Raw genomic sequence first — 19,706 nt, 5'->3', positions numbered from 1 at the left:
GAGAGTGTTGGTAAAAGGGAGATGTTTGAATTCTTAAGTTACTCGGTATTATTACTATGGGCCAGTGAGACTCAAAACGTGGGCGCCATTTTCCTAAATCATCGCTTAACATTTAGCTCGCAAAACCACGTAAGCACATTTAGGTCGCTTAGTAAAAGAGTCTACGCGACGTCACGCAATTAGGAAAAAAAAAGTAGTCTACAATTCTCCGTGGCATATGTATTGCAATCACGCGATCGCCTCCTACACTCGCTACTGAAATCCACCGAACCCTACTACTTCTGCTGAGAATGCATATGGTTAATAGATAACGAACGAATGGAAGAAATGCATATAAAAGAGTATTTGCGACATTTGCCGTTTCAAGAGCGCTATTTACAGTGAGTAGAAGCTAAAGGCAGTAACAAGGAAAATTGATATATTAGAGTCACCCGAGCAAGCAAGCAAGCAGGCAGACACACATGCCCACAAAAGCCTATTACCAGTCTGTAGATATAGATAGAACTCATCCAATTATAACGACTTAACGGCCCTTCTTTCGTTCGTATACACTGGAATGACGCACTCGATCGCTACAAGGAAGTCGCTCAATAGATAGTACTAAAAAAGCGAAAAGTGGAAAGGAATGTGTGTTTGTGTGCGTAGTTTCCAAAATGCCGTACTGTTGGCTTTATTTACATCGCATCTACTACAAATGACAGACATTAAGTCCACTGATAGACTAGCTCGTTGTTAGTATCGCCAACGGACGGCTAAACAAGATGATCATTCCGAACAAAATCTCGACTGGACTGGTCAGCCTAGAGTTAAACCCCCAGAAAGGGACAAACTCTTGAGCCTAACAAGTAGAAGAAAGCGACTATATTATGTGTGTGTGTGTTTTTAAATCAAGTTTTTTGCTTTTTAAGTGTGATAGAGAACAAAAGGCTAGGAAATTGAGCGAAAGGGAAACCCGAACCATTCCATACTTGTTGTTGGCTAGTTGTTGGACATATACCTAGGTGTAGAGAGCGATCGTTTGTTTTGTCTCGGCTCGGCGGAAAAGCTGTTGTTGAAGGGCCCAAAATAATTACAAAGTAACACCACCATCACGCCGTTAGCTGTATTTGGTAGGAGAGCAAAGGATAAGCAGGTTAATACTAACTGCACGATTGTAAGTTCTGTTACTTAGTGCTTTTGATTTTCCGTTTCTCAGGCACACGGTCACAATCTTTCGAAAGCATGACAAAGCGTGTTGTGTAGGTGTTCAAGCTTTTACCGCACGCAGCGCCATTTTTGAGCGTATACTAACGGCTTTACTAAGTGCACAAAAGAACATAGAGAGAAAAAAAATCGCCTATCGATACTATTTTATTGTCGCTCGTTTCCATAATCGATTGGGCGTGATAAGCAGCGTCTTGAAACTGTATAACGATTTGTATGGCAAAATGTAAGAGGAAAATAAACAAAATCGTATCTCATTGTCTCTCCTTTCGTGCTCAAAGCTCATACGAACTCAAAACTGATACAACAAAGTGCAAAAATAATCGTATGCACTAAATTGCAGCTAGAGGCGAACGTGTCTTACTTATTTAAACGGACAGTTAACGTTGATGGCGGTAGCTGATGGAGGCAAATACACATTACTCTTGCGTTCGAGGCACACACAATAGGGAGGGTGGATGGAATTAACGTAATTAAAAACAAAAGTATTAAGCAAAGAAACGAAAAAACAAAAGAATTTCTCTCATAAATACCGTAAAACAGCACATGAAGAATTGCAATAAAAACATTCATTCTGAACGAAACCCCGGATTACGTTGGGTACGATGAAAGAAAAATCGAATGTTGGATATTCTAGACGGGGACTGAATTTATGGAAATTGATTCCGAGCTAACTTCTCCACTCGTAACACCTGTTGAAACAGCCGAACAAAAAAAATACTTCTTCTACTTTGCAGCTGATCCTCCATTGTGGGCTGCTATTTCCTGCGAACAGTTCTGCTGTTTGTTTATTTAAAATTACTCGTTGTTGGATTAATAATTTCCAGTATTGAAGGATGACCCGGATCGGGTAGATTCCTTCCACCGAGTGGCTACCAAACCAAGGTTCAAACAAGGTTCATAATTCTAGTACTCAAATATGATTCAAACTTTGACTACACATGGACACGCCCAGAATATTAAAACTTCATAAACTTAGAACGATAATAGACAACAACCCATTCAATTAATCACTATCAAAAAATTCACAATAAGTCATCATTCGTAGATCGCGCACGATCAACACAAGACAGCTAAACGTTGCCGCACTACTCACTTACTTATCAGGTCCTGCGGGAGAGATTATCGAAACTGCTCTCCTAGATACGTTACGAGATGGATGACCTAAAAGGACTTAACGTGGTGGTTCGTCCGGTGCCATTCTCATGACATGCTTAACGGAGTCTGGCGAGCCTAATTCGCTGCTCGATGGTAAGAGCGCCGTGTGCGTTGACGGGTATACGGGAAAAATCCTTCTGGCGGCTAAGAGTCTAACGTATTTTTTGGACAAAATCCCTTTCGAATAGGCGCTTGTGAGGTATTGTTGTACTGTACTACGCTGTTGTCGGCACTGATTTGTGTTTGTTAGGTGGTGGTGGCACACATTTAAAATTAATTTAAATGTTAATGGCTAATTACTTAGAACTGTCAGGAACTTTATCAGACGTAAAATAAGCCTACTATTATGAAGAATATTAGGGTCTGACCTGGGTAATCTTGATGGGTTGCTAGTCACGTTTTCACAATGCACACAACCACTAATTTAAACTGAAATCACTGTCAATTCGCCAAATCTGGGTCAGTTTGAAATAGATTTCTTTCTCATTGTTTTTTTTTTTAACAAGCATAATTCTCATGTTGGATCCTTGATAGCAACGATCTTTGAAAACGTTGACCATCGGTTTATTGATCGATTTTATTTTTCATCTACTATTATTCAGCTTTTGCTTTAGAGGTGACAATTTTTAGCCAATTATGATTTAACCACATTCCACCTTCCCACATCGGCCACATTCTTTTATAGTCTTTATAGCCGCACTAAAGATTAGCAATAAAAAACAGTGCCATCATTCGGTGTTCATCAATTGAAAAGAAGGTTTCGATTTACCAGTTATTTGCTCAACAAAATCTTATCCGAACACCAAATCTACTTTCACACTACGCCACTGCCATTAGAATACTTCAAGAAATTAACTGTTACTGGTTTTTAGTTTCCTTTATTAGTAATTTAGACTTTATTTTTGCATTCAACTGTGATACTGTTGTGTTCTCCCATTCGATCGCACATTCCGTCTGTTCTTTGCACTAATAAGTTAAAGTTAACGATCAGTTAGATTTTGCTTTAGAAAGGAAGCAGTGTTCAGAAAGGGGGAAGGTTCACTTACTAAACGTTTAATGGAATATCATTAGTTGATTTATTGAATTTTCGTTTCAAACACCTTTGCATCCTCCGTCGCACAATTTTACTACTTCATATGGTTGGTTTCTTCATGTTTGTACTCAACGCGTTGAGATTTCGCTGCACGCCGCGATTCCTTTATGGGGGGGGGGGGGGGGGGTTTTACATAGAAAATACACACTCTCTCTCTCTCTCTCTCTCTCTCTCTCTCTCTCTCTCATTTGCCTTTGCCTTTTATTTTATGGTTGGCCTCAGATTTCGACTTCCATTTACTACACAGCTTTCGCCCCAAAAAACAATCCCTCATTGCGGTGTATGTATGGGATTAAACACACATTAATAGGTGCAAATTGTCTTTTGCATATATTTCACCGATTGGACGAGCAGCTCTCGTACCTACACACTACATGTTTTTATCCATACAAAGACTTTAATTATGATTAACAATCAATGTTAAAGTGTTTATGTATTACCACTGTGATACGGGCTATGGTTAGATTGTGTCTTGCCATCCTGCGCAGCGCGATGCACCATGATGTGAGTGTTGTTTTACTGGGGGTTTTTTTCTAAAACTAAAATAAACAATAAAACATAAATTGCGGGGAAAAAACATAAATAAAACTCTCTCCCTTTTTCTTACTATATTTTGCCACTAAAATAAAATACAACTTCTTATCGAGCCGACTAAATTGGGTCACATACTTTCACATTACTTCATCACTTAAAATCGGTCCAGTCTGTAACCGCGTTGTTCGAAGTCTTTGGAACGACATTTGATCCGTCCGTGCTTTTTTCTATCTCTCTACTTATCCCGCACAATACTATTAAACAACAAAATTAACTTAACAAATTGCAAGGATGTGTGTGTGTGTATGTTGGTAGGAAAAAAAGATATCCTAATTCGAATGTTTGCGTTTGCAGTGGGATTGTAGAAAATATCAACAAAAAGTCTATAGAAAGCTTGTAAACGATCAGTTTATCTACCAACTCTCCAATAAAGATCGTGCCATCACTTTACTCCTCTCCAAACTGGTTGCTGGTTGCCAAACTAAGTTTGGCGCAATGGATTTTCACCCTTTTTTGTTCTGAAGAACGTTCGGCATCGGTTATGCGCTTCCAAGGAAAGACAATGCCACAGGCGTGGGTGTGGACCGTAGCAGCAAAGGTTCCTAGCAGGAACAGTTCTCCTTGTTCGTCTGCGCATCATTGGTGAGCGTCGTTCGGCCTGGTTGGGCCGGCTTATGCTGGACGCCCGTTTCGGACGAGTTCAGATCGAGCCGGCCATCCTTGATGCTTTGGTAAATCTTTCGCGCGGTTTCTAGAAATGCTTCCTCGACGTTTTGACCGCTGCAAGATGGAAAGAAAAATATAATTAAAAGTTAAATTGTTTAGTTATTTAAATGGAGTTTTAAATATTAAATGAATCAAAGCATAATTTCGGGATGAAGGTCGGGAAGGTAAACTCAAAAAAAAAAAATTCTTGATTTGAAGGAAAAGGAACAAACTGTAGGTCAAAAAGTTTGTAGCTCCAAGAGCAGTCGCGTAAACTTTTTTTTCAACGGATTTTTTTTAAGAAAAAGAGAAACAACCAATAAAAACCGAAGAAAATATCCACTATTTAATTCAAATATATGACACAGTACGGCGGTAAGCCGTAATAATATGTCGTAAATAAATAAAATCAATTCAAAATATGTGGTGCTTTTCAAAAACTATAATATATGAGCTAAAGTTGGTATTTCAATTCGTGATTTACTAACCCCCCGTACACCAAGCGTAAACTTTTTGACAGATTTTTTGGTCAAATTTTGAGTTTACGCTCAATTTTACGCTTTGTGTACCATGGTTTCATACCATACTCTTCTTTATCTTGGGTTAAGACTTGCTAAATTTCCCATTTTCCACTCTTTCCAGACAATACTACTACTTCTAACCGTCAACTTGAAAAAAAAATGGCTTCCCTTCCGAATCACACTTACGTCATTGCACTAGCTTCGGCAAATAGCAGGCCATGCTCGTCGGCAAAATTTTTCGCCTCCTCGTACGTCACCTCGCGTGTGCTTTCCAGGTCCGATTTGTTACCGATTAGAAATATCACAGTACTGGGATTCGTTAGATTGCGAGTGTCCGTCAGCCAGCTGGACAGATGGTTGTACGTAGACCTGCAGGACAGAGAACAAACTGTTACAATGTAATGCAGCTAAGCAACTTACAAGCAGCAACGGACCACTACTTACCGTCGTGTGATATCGTAAACCATCAGTGCCCCGGCAGCGCCACGATAATACGAGCGCGTTACCGCCCGGAACCGTTCCTGTCCGGCCGTGTCCCATATTTGTAGTTTAATTTTCTGCTTATCGACCTCAATTATACGCGTCCCAAACTCAACACCGATCGTATGCGGACAGCTTGCCATAACTGAAAATGAGAAATCGGTAGGCTTACAGAATGTTACCACGACTGGGGATGACGGAAGGCACGGACGGCCGACTTACACTTTTTCTCTGTGAACTGATGCAACAGGCAGCTTTTGCCCACTCCCATATCACCGATGATGATGTACTTGAAGATATACGAATAATTATACGGTCCGGCCGACATGATGAATACTGAAATGGGGGAAATAACGAAGGAAAAATGAGTATCAGTTATTGAAACTTCAAATGTTTCCAAATTATAGAGAATTATAGTGAATTCACAGTTTACTTCTTTCATAGGTCTTATCGAACCCATCGTACAGTTTTTGGGACACAGAACCGAGAAAGCTCATATTTGGCTGTGTTTCTAAAACGGATCGAAACCGGGCGTGGAATAAGTTGCCAATGTGGCGATAAATGAAGCTCACTATTCAACCGTTTGGTAGGTAATATTCTAACGCTGCACACCTCCACCCTTGGGGGGCAGTCGTTCGGTTCCCATCACATACAGAACGGAAAGTTGTACCAACACATCCGGCAAACCGTAACAAATTTGCATTCTGCTGATAAGGCGTGCTCATTGTTGTGAGAGGCGTAAAGTTAGCGAGTAAAGTCGCTTTAATGAAAATGGGTAGCAAACAAACATGAAATGTGTATCGGCTGCATAGAATACGCACTTTCTACCAACATTTAGGTAACATTTCTGCTCTGAGCAGTTTAATACGGCAGGTCATTCCGATAGGTTCCGTGTTGTGGTTGCTGTTTTTGATCTGAAAAAGTGCTAATTTTTTTTTTTATTAATTGCAGTTATATTTGAAGCGAAAAAAGATAACCAAATGCAGAAAAAGGCGCTCGAGGAGCATAGCACACGATTTTTCTAATGGTCAGACAATGGCGATGATAATGATAACATCAACAACGTCCCCGAAAGAGCACCAGTTGGTACAGTGGGTGGGAAGCTTTGTATGTGCGCCACTGAATCATATCCATCTCTATACACACGCAAACACACACTCGTTGAAGGTACGTACGTAGTTAATTGCAGCTTTCTAATGATCAGATTGGGAGGTGTTTTTCTCCAGCGCATTTTCACACCGACTGGTGTTATTAGTTTTCTCATTCCTAAAGCCCCAAAACTGCACACCCACTGTCAGCTTTCTTCAAGGCCACAAAGGAGCATAAAAAAAACGATTTTATCGACATGAGTAATTGAATCGAGGACACACTTCCTGCTGAGCGGCTGGAGCCACTGGGTATTATGACTACCACCCACCATTCCCCTCGATTTTCCCCTCTTTCCCCCATTCCCCTCTTTGTGTTCACCTTTCACCCGTACTACTTACTTCCTTCTCCTTGCTTCCAGTAGTTTCACTTGGATTCACATTCAATTCAGGGGGAGGATCCTGCTGACCGTATATTCCAGCAGCAGCAGCAAACTACGACAGGAACCTTTGTCTTTGCTGCAGCCCTACCCAAAGCCGTCTCTGGCCTGGTGTTTTTATTCTAGCCTGCTTGGACCCCGTGTCGGAGAAACTCAATCACACACAAAAAGGCGTAATTACATACACATTGTGCGTCACTGTGCATGCAAATCGCATTGGGCAGGCAGGCAGAATCGATCGAGATGTGTATTTGCTGTGGTTGACTTGTCGACGGCCTTATATGCTACGCGGCGGGACAGATTCTGGATTCCGGGCCTACAGAAGAACGTCACGATCTTCCGTTTTGCGCTTTTAACTGCTTGCTTTTGTCCTTCCACCATACGTTTGCAAAATTTACAACAAATTCCACTAGGCGATGATGGTGATGATGATGATGACAGGTACAGGACTGGTGAGGGTGATAAAAAAGGTTGCACGTTTTGACAATCGCTCATTTGCAGGGGTGCTCCGCTACAAAAGTATTGTGCGTAGTAAAATAATTATTGTTTTACTATATTTCTTTAAAGTTTCAAATATTATTTTCTAATACAGTATTTACCCATCGTGGGGAATAACATTTTAAGTTTCACTCAGTAGCGTGAAAGCGAAAAACCCTCCCTATTACGTGAAACCCTCCCTATTACTACCCTTACGGATGGCCCGAAAATGCAGCTGAGAAATGAAGGCGAACGCACTTTTTGTGTTAAATTTCTCATTAGCAGGAAAGGTAGCCTGCAGCTGAAAAATATGTATTTTTTGTGAGTTTCGTTTTATTTCTTTAGTAACGATTGTATCAGGATATATTATTTATAAAAAAAATCGTCATTTTTCTAGGGTCTCTGCTGCGTTGTCGGGCTGTCTTTGAGCACTCAAATGTCACACAACCACAACAAAGCAACAATGATCCAACCCCTGTGTTTATGTTGTTAACAAATTTAAATGGCGACCAGCTTCAAACGTCGCTTTCTGTCAAAGTGTTGCGAAGAGCCCGCAAAGCAGCCACCGAAACGATCACCGTTGTAGATTTGTCGCTTTGTATTTTCCGTCTGATTCCTCTGAGTTGGTTAAACACATGGAAACTACCAGTAACACAATGGAACTTACGACCAACATTTCCAAAATATACCTACTCCAAGAAGATCGTGAGAAAAGCTTCAAACATTGGCCCTTTCGTAACGACAAACAGTGTAGCGTTCAGAAGGTAAACAAAATTCACCAAGCCTGCTTTGCGTTCGAGACCGATAATCTCTTTTTGCTTTGCTTGCAATGTGATCCTTCTAGATGGCAGAGGCCGGATTCTATTGGCATGGAACAGATACCGAGATCGACATTGCCGCCTGCTTCGTGTGTGGCAAAGAGCTGGACGGTTGGGAAGAATCCGACGATCCGTGGAGCGAGCACCGGAAACATGCACCCCAGTGTCCGTTTGTGAAGTATGGCCGGGCGGAAGCGAATTTAACGGTAAGTGGCACTTGAAGGCGCTTGTGAAATCGGTACTTACATCCTCACTTTTATTTTGTTGCAAAAGTGTGAAGAGTTCGTGAATCTCATGATGGCAACGCTGAAGATGAGGTTTCAAAACAACTACACCACCCTCAAGACCAAAGGCAAGATGCTGATAGAGAAGAAACGGAAGGAGATGGAGAAACTGTTACGAACGAACTAAGTTTAAGGGCTGGATTAGGAATAGCGTTTACGTTTATAGCCCATTCCCATGATCCTTCTGCACATATCCTGACATCCTGAGGCGGTCCAGCCAGGTGCGCCTTTTATGCATGAGGAAAAAGGTACACGACTACGTACCGGGCGTTATGATGTGGTAAATAATAAGAATCATTTTGTAAATTAAACAAAAAGCCTTCGATTTTAGTCAATTTAGAGAAAAATTAACCAAACGATAGTGGGATGCGCGGATTTGAAAATGTGGACAAAGCTGCTTAACTGGCTTCTTTTTGGAGAGGTTTCGGATTATTTTCCATTTTTTATATTCTCTAGAATATCTGCATGCATATGTAAATGAACAAATAATTTTAATCGCTCGTTGGAAAGTAAGTCATTCCATTTATTTCGTTTTTTAAAGTACTCTTCACCAATAAAACTAGATTTCTTTTAAATACACGTAAATGGATAATTTATGGTTTATTTGCTATCCCTCCGTACAACAAAAGTTGAATAATTAGACCGCTCATTACAGAATAATCCCACGCAGATACACACACTCTTCTTACACTAGAAATGACATATTTTCGAATGTGATTGTACGCGAAAGTGACGAACGTGTGTGCCTAGTTTTTCTTTTCTAAAAATAAATCATCCACCGTACAGGTTTGCCCATCCGGGCTGCTTGTCTCGCCCGCCCGCTCTACCCACTCCCGCAGAGCGTATTACGCAGGCGCAGCTGCCAACGGTGTAGAGCTGGTCCTGTCGCGCATCTTCACAGAGCTGAAGATATTTTTACATCCTCCGCTTCGTTACGGCTCAGTTACAGCCGCAAGATTCATCCGCGTGCGTGTAGTTCCGTTGGTGTTTCCAACAAACTTGCAACAGCGCAGCACATTCGCGATGTGCGCCCAGACGAGGCACATTGAGGACGCATTGGGTAGAAAAGAGGCTATATTACGCTATAAATAGCCGGGCTCTGTCTCTCCGCTAGAATGAAGACGTGTACGTGCTGCCGCTGCTCTTTGGATGATGAGAATATGTAGTTAGTTAGAGTTGTCTTCCTCGCGCGGTTCATGGGTTGCTTGATGGTTTAACGAAAAAATGCTAAAAGGATGTGCGTGTAGAACTAGCCCGAGCGCTCCATACTTCTTTACATTCCATAGGGTTTTCAAACATACTATTGAATGCAAGGAAGCATGGAACTTTCGCAGCTTTTTAGTAATGGCACGATGATTGGTTACATTCATTGGATGCTGGAACATACTTCCAACGTTCCGGGACGATTATGCGAAAAATAAAAAATTGGAAGAAAAATTAAAAAATGCATATGTTTAAAAACTCAGTACGACCAACAACAGGATTTTGAGGGACATGAAGCCGCCAAAAAAACGATGTCAAAGAACGTTCACGCACAGCATCATCGGTTGGAGGATTCTTACTGCCGCAATGTAGTATCAGTTTTGTCACCGCCTTTTTTTGTTCTCCTTTCCAAACATTCATTCTCACACACCGCACCGCAAAAAGCCGTCTGGTGATCACGTGTTTGTCATGTTCGCAACGCTGCAACACAATATTCAGTCGCTCGGTACGCTACACCATATTTTCGTTTTCCGGTGCAGTAAAGTGAAGCCGAAAAAAACCATAACCTCACACACATGTGGTGTACCGTACTGGCTTCGACCAATGTGCCCTAACTGGTGGTCAATTTAACAACGACCGAAATGCATCCTCTTTTCTTTTGCTCTTCAGCTAGAAGGCTCTGATGACGTCAAATAGCAAAGTTGCTACATCTGATCCTACTAACAGGGTGAATTCCAATATGAAAACTTATCTCAAAATGTATCTTCTTGGGACACTTTTCCTCATTACATAAAACATCTCCTCTTAGGCCTGTCGTCCCAAATACACACACACACACACTTTCCTTATGGCGGTTTCCTTCCTCTGACGCCATCTTGTGGCAATTTTTCAAATAGAGGACATCTCGAATTCCAAAAAAAAGGAAGCCTTACCAGATGGAATTAGTTTTGCACATAAAACACACTGCACTGTAGTTTTCAACCCGCAATAAAAACGCGATAAAAGTCTTCATTTCAATTTCAAGGCACACGTGGATACATACACAAACGGGTACTTCGATATCTTAGAAAGAGTGCTGTGTTAAAGATTCACTCGTAGCACGCAATTTTTTGTCAGCAATTTGCCAGAAAAGTGGTATCAAAGATGGTTGCCGAAACGCCGAAGTTCTCAAAAGCAGAAATCACAGACACACTTAGTATTGTGGCCACATGAGGGTACGCGAAACTTCCTTTGAATCATCCCGAACTGAATATAACAGCGCACGACGTGACGGAGGACGGACACAAACCGGGAGATGCGAGCCGTTCGACAACTGAACGCAGAATGCACTGGATGCAGCGACTATTGCTCCCAAGGAGAAGCACGCGCGTGCCCGGCTCGGATCGCTTCGCTCGGGGGGAGGCCTTTTCCTGAGGACGAAGTTCTATAAATGGCCACCACCCGAGTTAGGCCGAGTAGACCGCGCACTTCTGTCCCTGTGTTTGTTTGTGTGTAAGTACACTGTCAAGGATCGTCTTGCCTTCTTCTTCACCCGTCGGTTTTCGCCCTATTTCTTCGAATACAGCAGCAGCACCACCAGCAGAGGTTGCTAACACGAACCGTCCTGCGCACATGTTTCCTTTTTCCGTAGAATCTCACTCTTCAATCTCGAACACACATACGCGCATACGGTTTCGTTCCATTTCCATGGTGTTCCTCTACCCTATGGCGCACTTTTTCTTTTGCTGATTTTGCACTTTCGACACTACGTGTGGGGTATGCGGTGCCTCTGGGGGTGCCTTCCAAGTGCCTTCTTTTCTTCGGGAGATGGATCTCAGCCTCTAGTTCTTTTCTTTTTTTTTAAGGGATCTTTTCTAGTTGAGGGATTTTTTTTCTCTCTGTTTCGAAAGGTTCTACTCCACCATCAGCAAAGCGCGCAGACGCACCAGCCTACTCCTATTCACTTGAATCGTAAAATGACGACTAACACTGTAGAGCACAAACTTGCGCTGTTTCTAGTCGTTCCAAAATGAATACGCACATACCACACTTTACTGGGTGTGTGCATGTGTGCGTTTGTCTCTGCGTGTATGTACAAACGTCAAAAGGAACCAAGAAGTGGGAAAATTGCTTTTGGCAAAGGCTGCTTTGATTCTGGGTGAAATTTATGAAATCCATATTTTTGCCATTCCAGATCGTTCAGCTTGAGTGTTCCCGACCGGGCCCTTCCCAGATCCACGGCCATAAGAGACATATGGGATGGGATGTGTGTTTCCGAATTTTTTCTATCGATTGAAAATCGAAAATCCGTAGAAGGTGGTTGAGCACCCGTAACTTTTTCCCTCGATTGGGAGTCTCCGGAGATCCTCGGGACACATGTGTTTTTGTGGTTGTGCATCAAAATTATCGTCGCGAAAAGAGCGGGCAAATTGAACCAGTACGATCGGTTTGCGTTGGACGTGATCAACAGTTACATAATCCGGCGCAGTACGGCGCGTGGATCGGAGGGTTTTCCCCGTCGCCAACGGTGGCGTTCAGCAAGAAGTCGTTGCATAATTCACAGACAACAGATCAGCTAAGAATTTTAGAAAGTTTTTTCTTTCGCTTTTGCATACGCCAAAATTATCCTCAAAATTTTTAAAGCACCAATTATGCATCAAGATGTTGTCTACAAAAGTCTACAAAAAGGAAATTGATAACTTCAAAACCCATCAGCTTACCATGTGTGGACTTTTGCATTCTACTCACACACTTTGTCGCTGTCTCTCTTCAACTCTCCGCGATTGTGGCGCTACTAGATTGCCCACTCACTGGAAAGACTCTTTTGGTCCCATGGTGATCCTTTTTTTTGTCTCTTAAACAACATCCTTGAATTGGAAATTGTAAACCTTCCAGATGTTTGTGTTACAGCAGGACTGTGGAACCTTCCAAGCCAGTAGGAGAGGATGCTTGCACTTTTAGGCATTGGCGTGGCTTGGGTAGCTACAATTTATGGCACTGAGATGCAACACACCCAATCGTCACACAACAGGAAACGGATATAGGTTTTTTTAGATTTTGTTATGAGAATTAAATTCATCCCTGAGGAAGATCATCCTGCTCTTATCCGAAGATCCGGTATGTAGCTGTCCTCATATTTATAATTTTTATTGGAACTTCTTTCAACTCTGATAATGATATTTTTTTATTTATATTTTACTAGATGACTGATCACATGGTCACGCATCATCGTACAACATTTTTGGCAGATGGACGGACACACATTACATTCCACCGGATGGCAGATGTTTTCCAAAAAAAAAAGCTGCCCCATTGGTCAAACGGTCGATTGTCGAACTCCTAAATTTAAATCCCAGGTCCTCGTTTTTGCCCCAAAACACATCTCCGATGATTTGGAAGTTTTTTTTTTATCATATGCGTGTATGCGCGTCATGTCCAAAGAGCACCAAGATGGTGGACAGAAATCACGTGGTAGCGCCACAGTGTCCCCTGGAGATACATCTACCACCCCTGGAGGTGTTTGCTGGCTGTGTCTGTGGAAACCTATTTTTAAATCTTCAATCCAATGCCTCCACTTTCTACCCCGCCTGGAATGCCGGAACATGTGTGCCTACGTGTGTGTGTTTGTGTGGTATAGGGCATTATGAAGGGATGAATCTCGGTGTGGGGTTGAACTGATGATGCAAATCATTACAGTTGGTAAAGTAATGTCTTGCTTTTAGTCACTATCTAATTTCGGGGAACGTTTTTTTTGTTGTTGTTGTTGTTGGATAAGTCCGGGATTATGAGACCCACCTCAACGACAGAAGAGGGTTGTGGTTCTATTTCCTTGTAAAATAGAACTCAGGTCTTTAGACTTTTCGGGGGAAATTATAGAATTAGCTGGAGATGGAACAACACCAACTTGGGTTAATGTACCTTCTGATGTACGCCCATCCTCATCCTTAGGTTCGTTAGTGTCCATACTGTCCACCGACATACTGGCAACCGTCTCACTCGAAAGCTCCAACATACATGCGCAGCCAGGAATAGCCGTTTGCGCATGTCACCGGTGAAAAGCAGACACCACTACACTACCGACCGTGGGTTGGGAGGCGCGCACTATGGCGCTTACTACACAAAATCCTGAACAGGTCATTGAGATGTGTTTCGGTTTCCGGCCCAAATCGGCGTGCCGAGTCGTGTGTGTGTGTGTGTGTGTGTGTGTGTGTGTGTGTGTGTGTGTGTGTGTGTGTGTGTGGGAGATGAGAGCATACAACAAGAACAAAATAACCACCATCACCTACCACCCCACACACGCCGGATGGACAAACGGACACACGGTGTTTTATTTATAAAATACCTATTTCTACCCCAACGTCCAACCCCAGGGTAAAGTGGTGGTGTGGGATTGGTGATCTTGCGATTGTGATTTCATTTTATACACAATTTTTCATATTTTCTGTACAACTGCGTACAACTGCGCTCTCTGTGCGCAGATTCCACCACATGTGCATGTATGGTGGTCGGTCCTGGTGCATCGCGCGGATTGATGCAAATGGAAGCTGCTTTTCGACATACATAGGGATGCACATATAAATTTTTTTTTTTGTTGCTTCGAGGATCGGGTGCGGTCTTCCATCTTTTGCGAGATCCTAGGTATTAAGATTGAACGGGAGCGAAGGTGGAACAGATGAGATGTGAAGATGTGCGGGGCAGGTCTTGTGCAATTGACTAAAAGAAATTGCAACGAATCGCATCAACTCTCAGTACAGTGGTCATCTAAATTTTGAGCTCAGATTGACCAAATTAGGAAAGGGAAAAGTTTTTTTTTTAATTAAGTCCCAAAATTATAACAAAACAGAAGAGACAGTCACATAAGTTCTTCAATCGACATTCTTAAAGGATGAATCATTTTACACATCCGACATTTTTTTTTTAATGATCATGAATCATCATTAGCTCTCAAAGAGTCGTCTAATTGCCCCGCAACAGCATCATCCCTTCAGGATCGTAATGGAGTGTCGACTGAAAGTTGTAATTTTCACTGGCCAAACATTTAGGGCACCGTGGGTATGCTTTCTATCTCGCGAACCCCACGCACACACACCAGCCAGACTTCTCGGTGTGCTGATGTTTTCTCAAACAGCAAGTAAAAAGCGCCTTTTTTTTTGTTTTATTTTTAAGCGTTATGCTAGCACATCGAATGACGTGCAAATAAATAAATTAATGTTCCAACACATCACCATGGGCGCATGATCTGGCTGGGGGAAATTACAGTTTGCTTGGATTCAGAAAAATAATACATTTCATTTCGCACGATGACAGTATAAATGATGATCAACAAGGAGAGTGGATCGTCTATTTTTTTGATGAAGATTTCATCAGCCTAATTGCAATTATTTGCATTTCGGTGTTTGCTCTGAAATACGCTATAAAATGAGATACTAATAATAACAACTAGATACTACGACAAAGGCTTATAGGAGCCAAGGGACTCTCCTCCTAGATGTTGTGTACTGTCGCTGTTCTTTGCACATTTAAAACCAAATTTGAATAATTTTATGCGATGTGTAATATATCGCAAAGTAGATGCTGTTCTCAGGGAATGCTTTCCATGCTTGAGATACGATCTTTTAGACCTCAACCGCATCTAAGTATAGTGTGAGTTTAATATTTTCTGGCAGATGTGTCATCGAAAACATGGACTTATCACGCCTTCGTTTCCATATGGATAGTTGAACAGACTTTCAGTGTCGGCTAGTCCGGTACCATTCTTATGCCAATACCACCGTATCACAATCTGGTAAGCCCTATTACCTTGCATTTTAATCTACTATTAAAATAAGATATGATACGACCGCCTACCCGAGTAGACCATCCATTTTGTATAGGAGTTTTCTTTTTTCCGGATTGTAAAGCTAATATCTTTTGTTCTGTCTGTCAAATTAGTTTGAAATATTCAATCCAGGTAAGGTTGTTTATCGTTTAGCAAATAAAATTTAGTAGAGAATTTTAAAAATTTCCCTTCTTTTTATTTCTGGCTGCCAAAGCTGAAAACTCCTTACATCTACGATAACTTTTACTTTCGAATTGAATTGTCTTTTCTTTTGTAACGAGAGCCTGTTTCAGAATAAATTCGATGCACGATCGGTTGACTGATACGCGCAAATAAATATTTTGCCATTCACCGACTTACGTTGAACGCTTGCTAGAATTATTCATTACTGAGTAATAAATCTTTCGTTTGATATGTTTATTGAAACATAAAAATGGTATGACTAATTATCCGACACTAATCCGTCCACATACAGCAAAAAAGTGAAATTAGTTTGATAATGTATATTAACTGAATTATTTGCTTTTTACAATGAGATAAATCTAGATTAGAGATTCTATAAAACGGATAATGCATAATCTTATACAAAAAGTATATTTGGCGCTTGGTACACCTCGTTAAATGTATGAAGTTTACAGCTTTGGAAGCGATTTCTGCCCACGATTTCTGAGAGTCCCGGAGAGCTCCGAAATTGAATATCCTGATTTACTTTTTTGACTACTGGCTGCAGCTGATTTGTGGTTTTACAATCATCTTTTGCCTTCCGGAGAAAAACTTGAATATTATTGAAAGATCAGGGCTATGATGAAAATTAAGTTTCGTAGCAACAGCATTGGTACACAAAAATGCAACTCTAATCGGTCATGACTGACTAATAGACAATACATACAGTGTAAGCATATTGTGGATAATACCTCTTGGATGTTGGACGCGTCGTCTAGATAGGCAGGGCTCCCAACATCCCTCAACCCTGGACAAAATGGAGCAAAATATATTTATTTATTTTATGTATGACGGCTTGCGCCGTATTGTCTGAGCAAAATTTATCCATTGAGTTAAGTTGTTATATTTTAATTACATCTATAAGTGCAGCTCATATAGGACCTTCATAGTCCTATAATTACGGGTGCCAAAAATCGTGCTGCACATCTTTCTCTGAAACGTTGCCAAGAGGTTTCCTTTAGTTTTACACACAGTCCATATTATGGGTGGCTTATGGGACTATTCGGACTGTAAATGTTCTTTACGATCCCAGCTTATTAATGTAGATGTTTTAATTGAATCAGTTTTCTCAGACTGTTGCATGAGAGATAGGAAAAATCAAATGTTATTCAAAAACCAATTATTGCTTATTATTTTACTTCAAAAACAGTAAAAAGCATTAACGGCTTTTGCAATGAGATTTATCTTGATGGTCTTGAGGAATCTAATGACAAGCTTTGTCAGCCTGAAAGTATTTATTGCTAAACTTATAAGACTCGGAAGCAAATTTCTTGATAAATACTTTTACAACTCCTTACTTCACGGCTTTTACAAACCTCATCCTAAAGTGTACGCGCCTGTTAACTACTTTGTACTGTAGGCATCACTCTCAACCAATCGATCGCGATCGTACGTATTATAGAAAAATTTGTACAACATTTTTACGACAGTTGCACTCCGGGACACAGGGACGATTAGTACCGTCTTATCCGACTAAGTGGTTCACTATTTAACGGGCTACTTAAAATACTGAAAGGTTCATCAATTCCCTACCATGTTTGACAGGTACCATTTCCATAAAGGGAATGCTGTTTTCCCTCCCTTAAGAGCCAACGTGGCCAACAGAAAAGAGGAAAGGGAAAACTGCACTTGCTCAACATGTATCAAATAGCGATTACAGCGGCGTGGCCCTTCTTTGCGTACCATTTTCGTGCCCACTTCAGCGTACAGCTACGAATTCATTCGAAAGATCATCATCATCCCCTACGTCGTCGTCTTCTACGTATTGGTCTCCTACTGGTGGTAATACTGGCTGATGGTGGGGTCCCTGGAACAGTATCGCTTCATTCACCGCTCGATCGGCACACAGCTTCCCCGTAGGTCCGGATCTATTTTAAGGTTGCCGTTAAGGTTGCGGTGTAACATAGAAAGCACATCCAGACCAGACGCTGCACATATACACACTGTAAGCAAGCAGGGCAGATTATTTCTACATCCCGGGCACACCGTCGTACTCTTGGTGCATCGGATTGGATAAATCAATTTTCCCATTACCATACTCCGTGGGTGTGCGTTTGGAATTGGGTTTGCCAGCCGGGATGGTTGATGATGCATCCGAAATGATTGCCACTTGTGAGAGAGGGAATTCGGATGCTCATTAAATTGTTAAAGGGGAAACGGTTGTATTGCAGGTGAAAATTGACGAGCTGCTCGTCAGCAAGCATAATTATTAGTTTGATTGGTTATTCAACAATAAATTTCAAATAACTTTGTCATTTCACTTGATCAGCTATGTACATAGCTTCACTGCAAGGGAACGAAACAGGCCAAAGCTGGTGATAGCTGTTGAGCCATAGTTCCACATCACATGGCTTGCATTTCTCTTATTTTTTTATTCTGTAGAGTGCTTTACAACAGGTAGAACCGGTGACAGAGAACCGTGGAATGTAAATATATGCCTTGGCCATGATAAAATAATGTTACTTTCAGCAGACCCCAAATTATAATGAAACTAAAAAGGGTTTTTGGGCTCACTTTTGCTAGAATGAGAATGAGAAGTATTCTTCTTCAAAATTCACGAACGATCTGAGATTGAACTGTAATATAATGTTCAGTATAAACCCAACGGTTCTTATATTGTAACCCTTTATTTAAATATAATTCAAATCCTACGGTTTCGAAATATTTCATGAAATTAAAAGAGTATGAAATATTTCAGTACAAAAACATCAATAGAATTAAATATAAATTAGTTTTACATAAACAAACTGGGGATCATTTTGAGCAACAAATAACGCTCTATATACCAATCTTCTTACAATACATTTATATCTTTCTTTTGATTTCTTACATTTCGATCATGCCCCCTTCAGCCGTTCAGAATAATGCAATCGAATCGCAACATTCGTACCCCCCAGCATGGAAACTTTGACAGCTGATGTTTTGCACAATTTGCATTGTGCATTTTTTTCCTCCGCTATTTCAAAACAAAGCATAATTTCATCTAGCACGAGATCCACAGCTCGGATAATCCTTCCATTCAACGCTTGCAAAAATTCCCTCAATTACCTCGCATAGGCATTATGACGTCCAAAGTGTTGTTGAACAAATTTTCCTCCTCGATCCGGCATGTATATGTCGTAAATTTCGGTAAGTCCTGGTTTGCTGGTGCTTACCGGCATGCATTCATCTGTGCGCAGCATCCCTCACCCGATGCACCTTTCTCCACCGTAATCGAATGCTGCATTGCGTATAATATAATGCGTTTCATTACTTGCACTTGTAGTTCCCTCGCTTTCCTTTTCCACCAACAAACCACCATCGGATAAGCCGGTCAGCCCACGAATGGAAGAGTTCCAGAAGAAATTGCGCGAGAAAACTCCCATCGGCAAGCTGGATGAAATTGTGGGCAAACATCCGTACCAGGAAAAGGAACCGCTGGAACCGTGGCCAAACAATACCAATCCCAACACGGGTGAAATTGGTGGACCGAAAGGACCGGAACCGACCCGATACGGAGACTGGGAGCGTAAAGGTCGTGTTACAGATTTCTAAAGCACAGTTAAACCACAGCGTTGTGGGTAAATTATTTTACTTATTAGTACGATTTTGGATGTTAGCATTTAGAGGTTCTTGCAGAGATGTTAGAATAGGATCGAGCGTTACCTTCTTTATCGTTATAGACGCCAAATGGGCAGCAATATTAT

General features: G+C 41.4%; 4 protein-coding genes across 5 annotated transcripts in view; 3 read left to right on the top strand and 1 right to left on the bottom strand.

Moving 5' to 3' along the window:
- LOC126565809 (DNA ligase 1) overlaps nucleotides 1–19,706 on the top strand; it is a 390,847-nt gene that overhangs the window by 354,880 nt on the left and 16,261 nt on the right. The gene's annotated exons all lie outside the window — the stretch shown is intronic.
- LOC126565379 (ras-related protein Rab-14) lies at nucleotides 4,586–7,066 on the bottom strand. Of its 2 annotated transcripts, none has more exons than XM_050222549.1 (5): nucleotides 7,063–7,066; nucleotides 5,917–6,030; nucleotides 5,659–5,839; nucleotides 5,401–5,583; nucleotides 4,586–4,768 (listed from the first exon to the last, which is right to left on the bottom strand). In XM_050222549.1, the coding sequence occupies exons 2-5, from the start codon at nucleotides 6,020–6,022 to the stop codon at nucleotides 4,591–4,593; spliced, it is 648 nt and encodes a 215-aa protein (XP_050078506.1). In that variant the 5' UTR covers nucleotides 6,023–6,030; nucleotides 7,063–7,066; the 3' UTR covers nucleotides 4,586–4,590. The 2 variants fall into 2 exon arrangements, with proteins under 2 accessions (XP_050078506.1, XP_050078505.1); XM_050222548.1 differs by lacking the exon at nucleotides 7,063–7,066 and adding an exon at nucleotides 6,870–6,888.
- Nucleotides 8,332–8,926, top strand: LOC126565569 (baculoviral IAP repeat-containing protein 5). Its single transcript, XM_050222759.1, has 3 exons — nucleotides 8,332–8,460; nucleotides 8,541–8,720; nucleotides 8,788–8,926. The coding sequence occupies exons 1-3, from the start codon at nucleotides 8,332–8,334 to the stop codon at nucleotides 8,923–8,925; spliced, it is 447 nt and encodes a 148-aa protein (XP_050078716.1). The 3' UTR covers nucleotide 8,926.
- On the top strand, nucleotides 19,082–19,589 carry LOC126565666 (succinate dehydrogenase assembly factor 4, mitochondrial). Its single transcript, XM_050222865.1, has 2 exons — nucleotides 19,082–19,149; nucleotides 19,286–19,589. The coding sequence occupies exons 1-2, from the start codon at nucleotides 19,083–19,085 to the stop codon at nucleotides 19,552–19,554; spliced, it is 336 nt and encodes a 111-aa protein (XP_050078822.1). The 5' UTR covers nucleotide 19,082; the 3' UTR covers nucleotides 19,555–19,589.

The sequence above is a fragment of the Anopheles maculipalpis genome, chromosome 3RL (genome assembly GCF_943734695.1).
Source record: "Anopheles maculipalpis chromosome 3RL, idAnoMacuDA_375_x, whole genome shotgun sequence".
NCBI classification, from domain to species: domain Eukaryota; kingdom Metazoa; phylum Arthropoda; class Insecta; order Diptera; family Culicidae; genus Anopheles; species Anopheles maculipalpis.
This window is presented reverse-complemented; position numbering and strand designations above follow the sequence as displayed.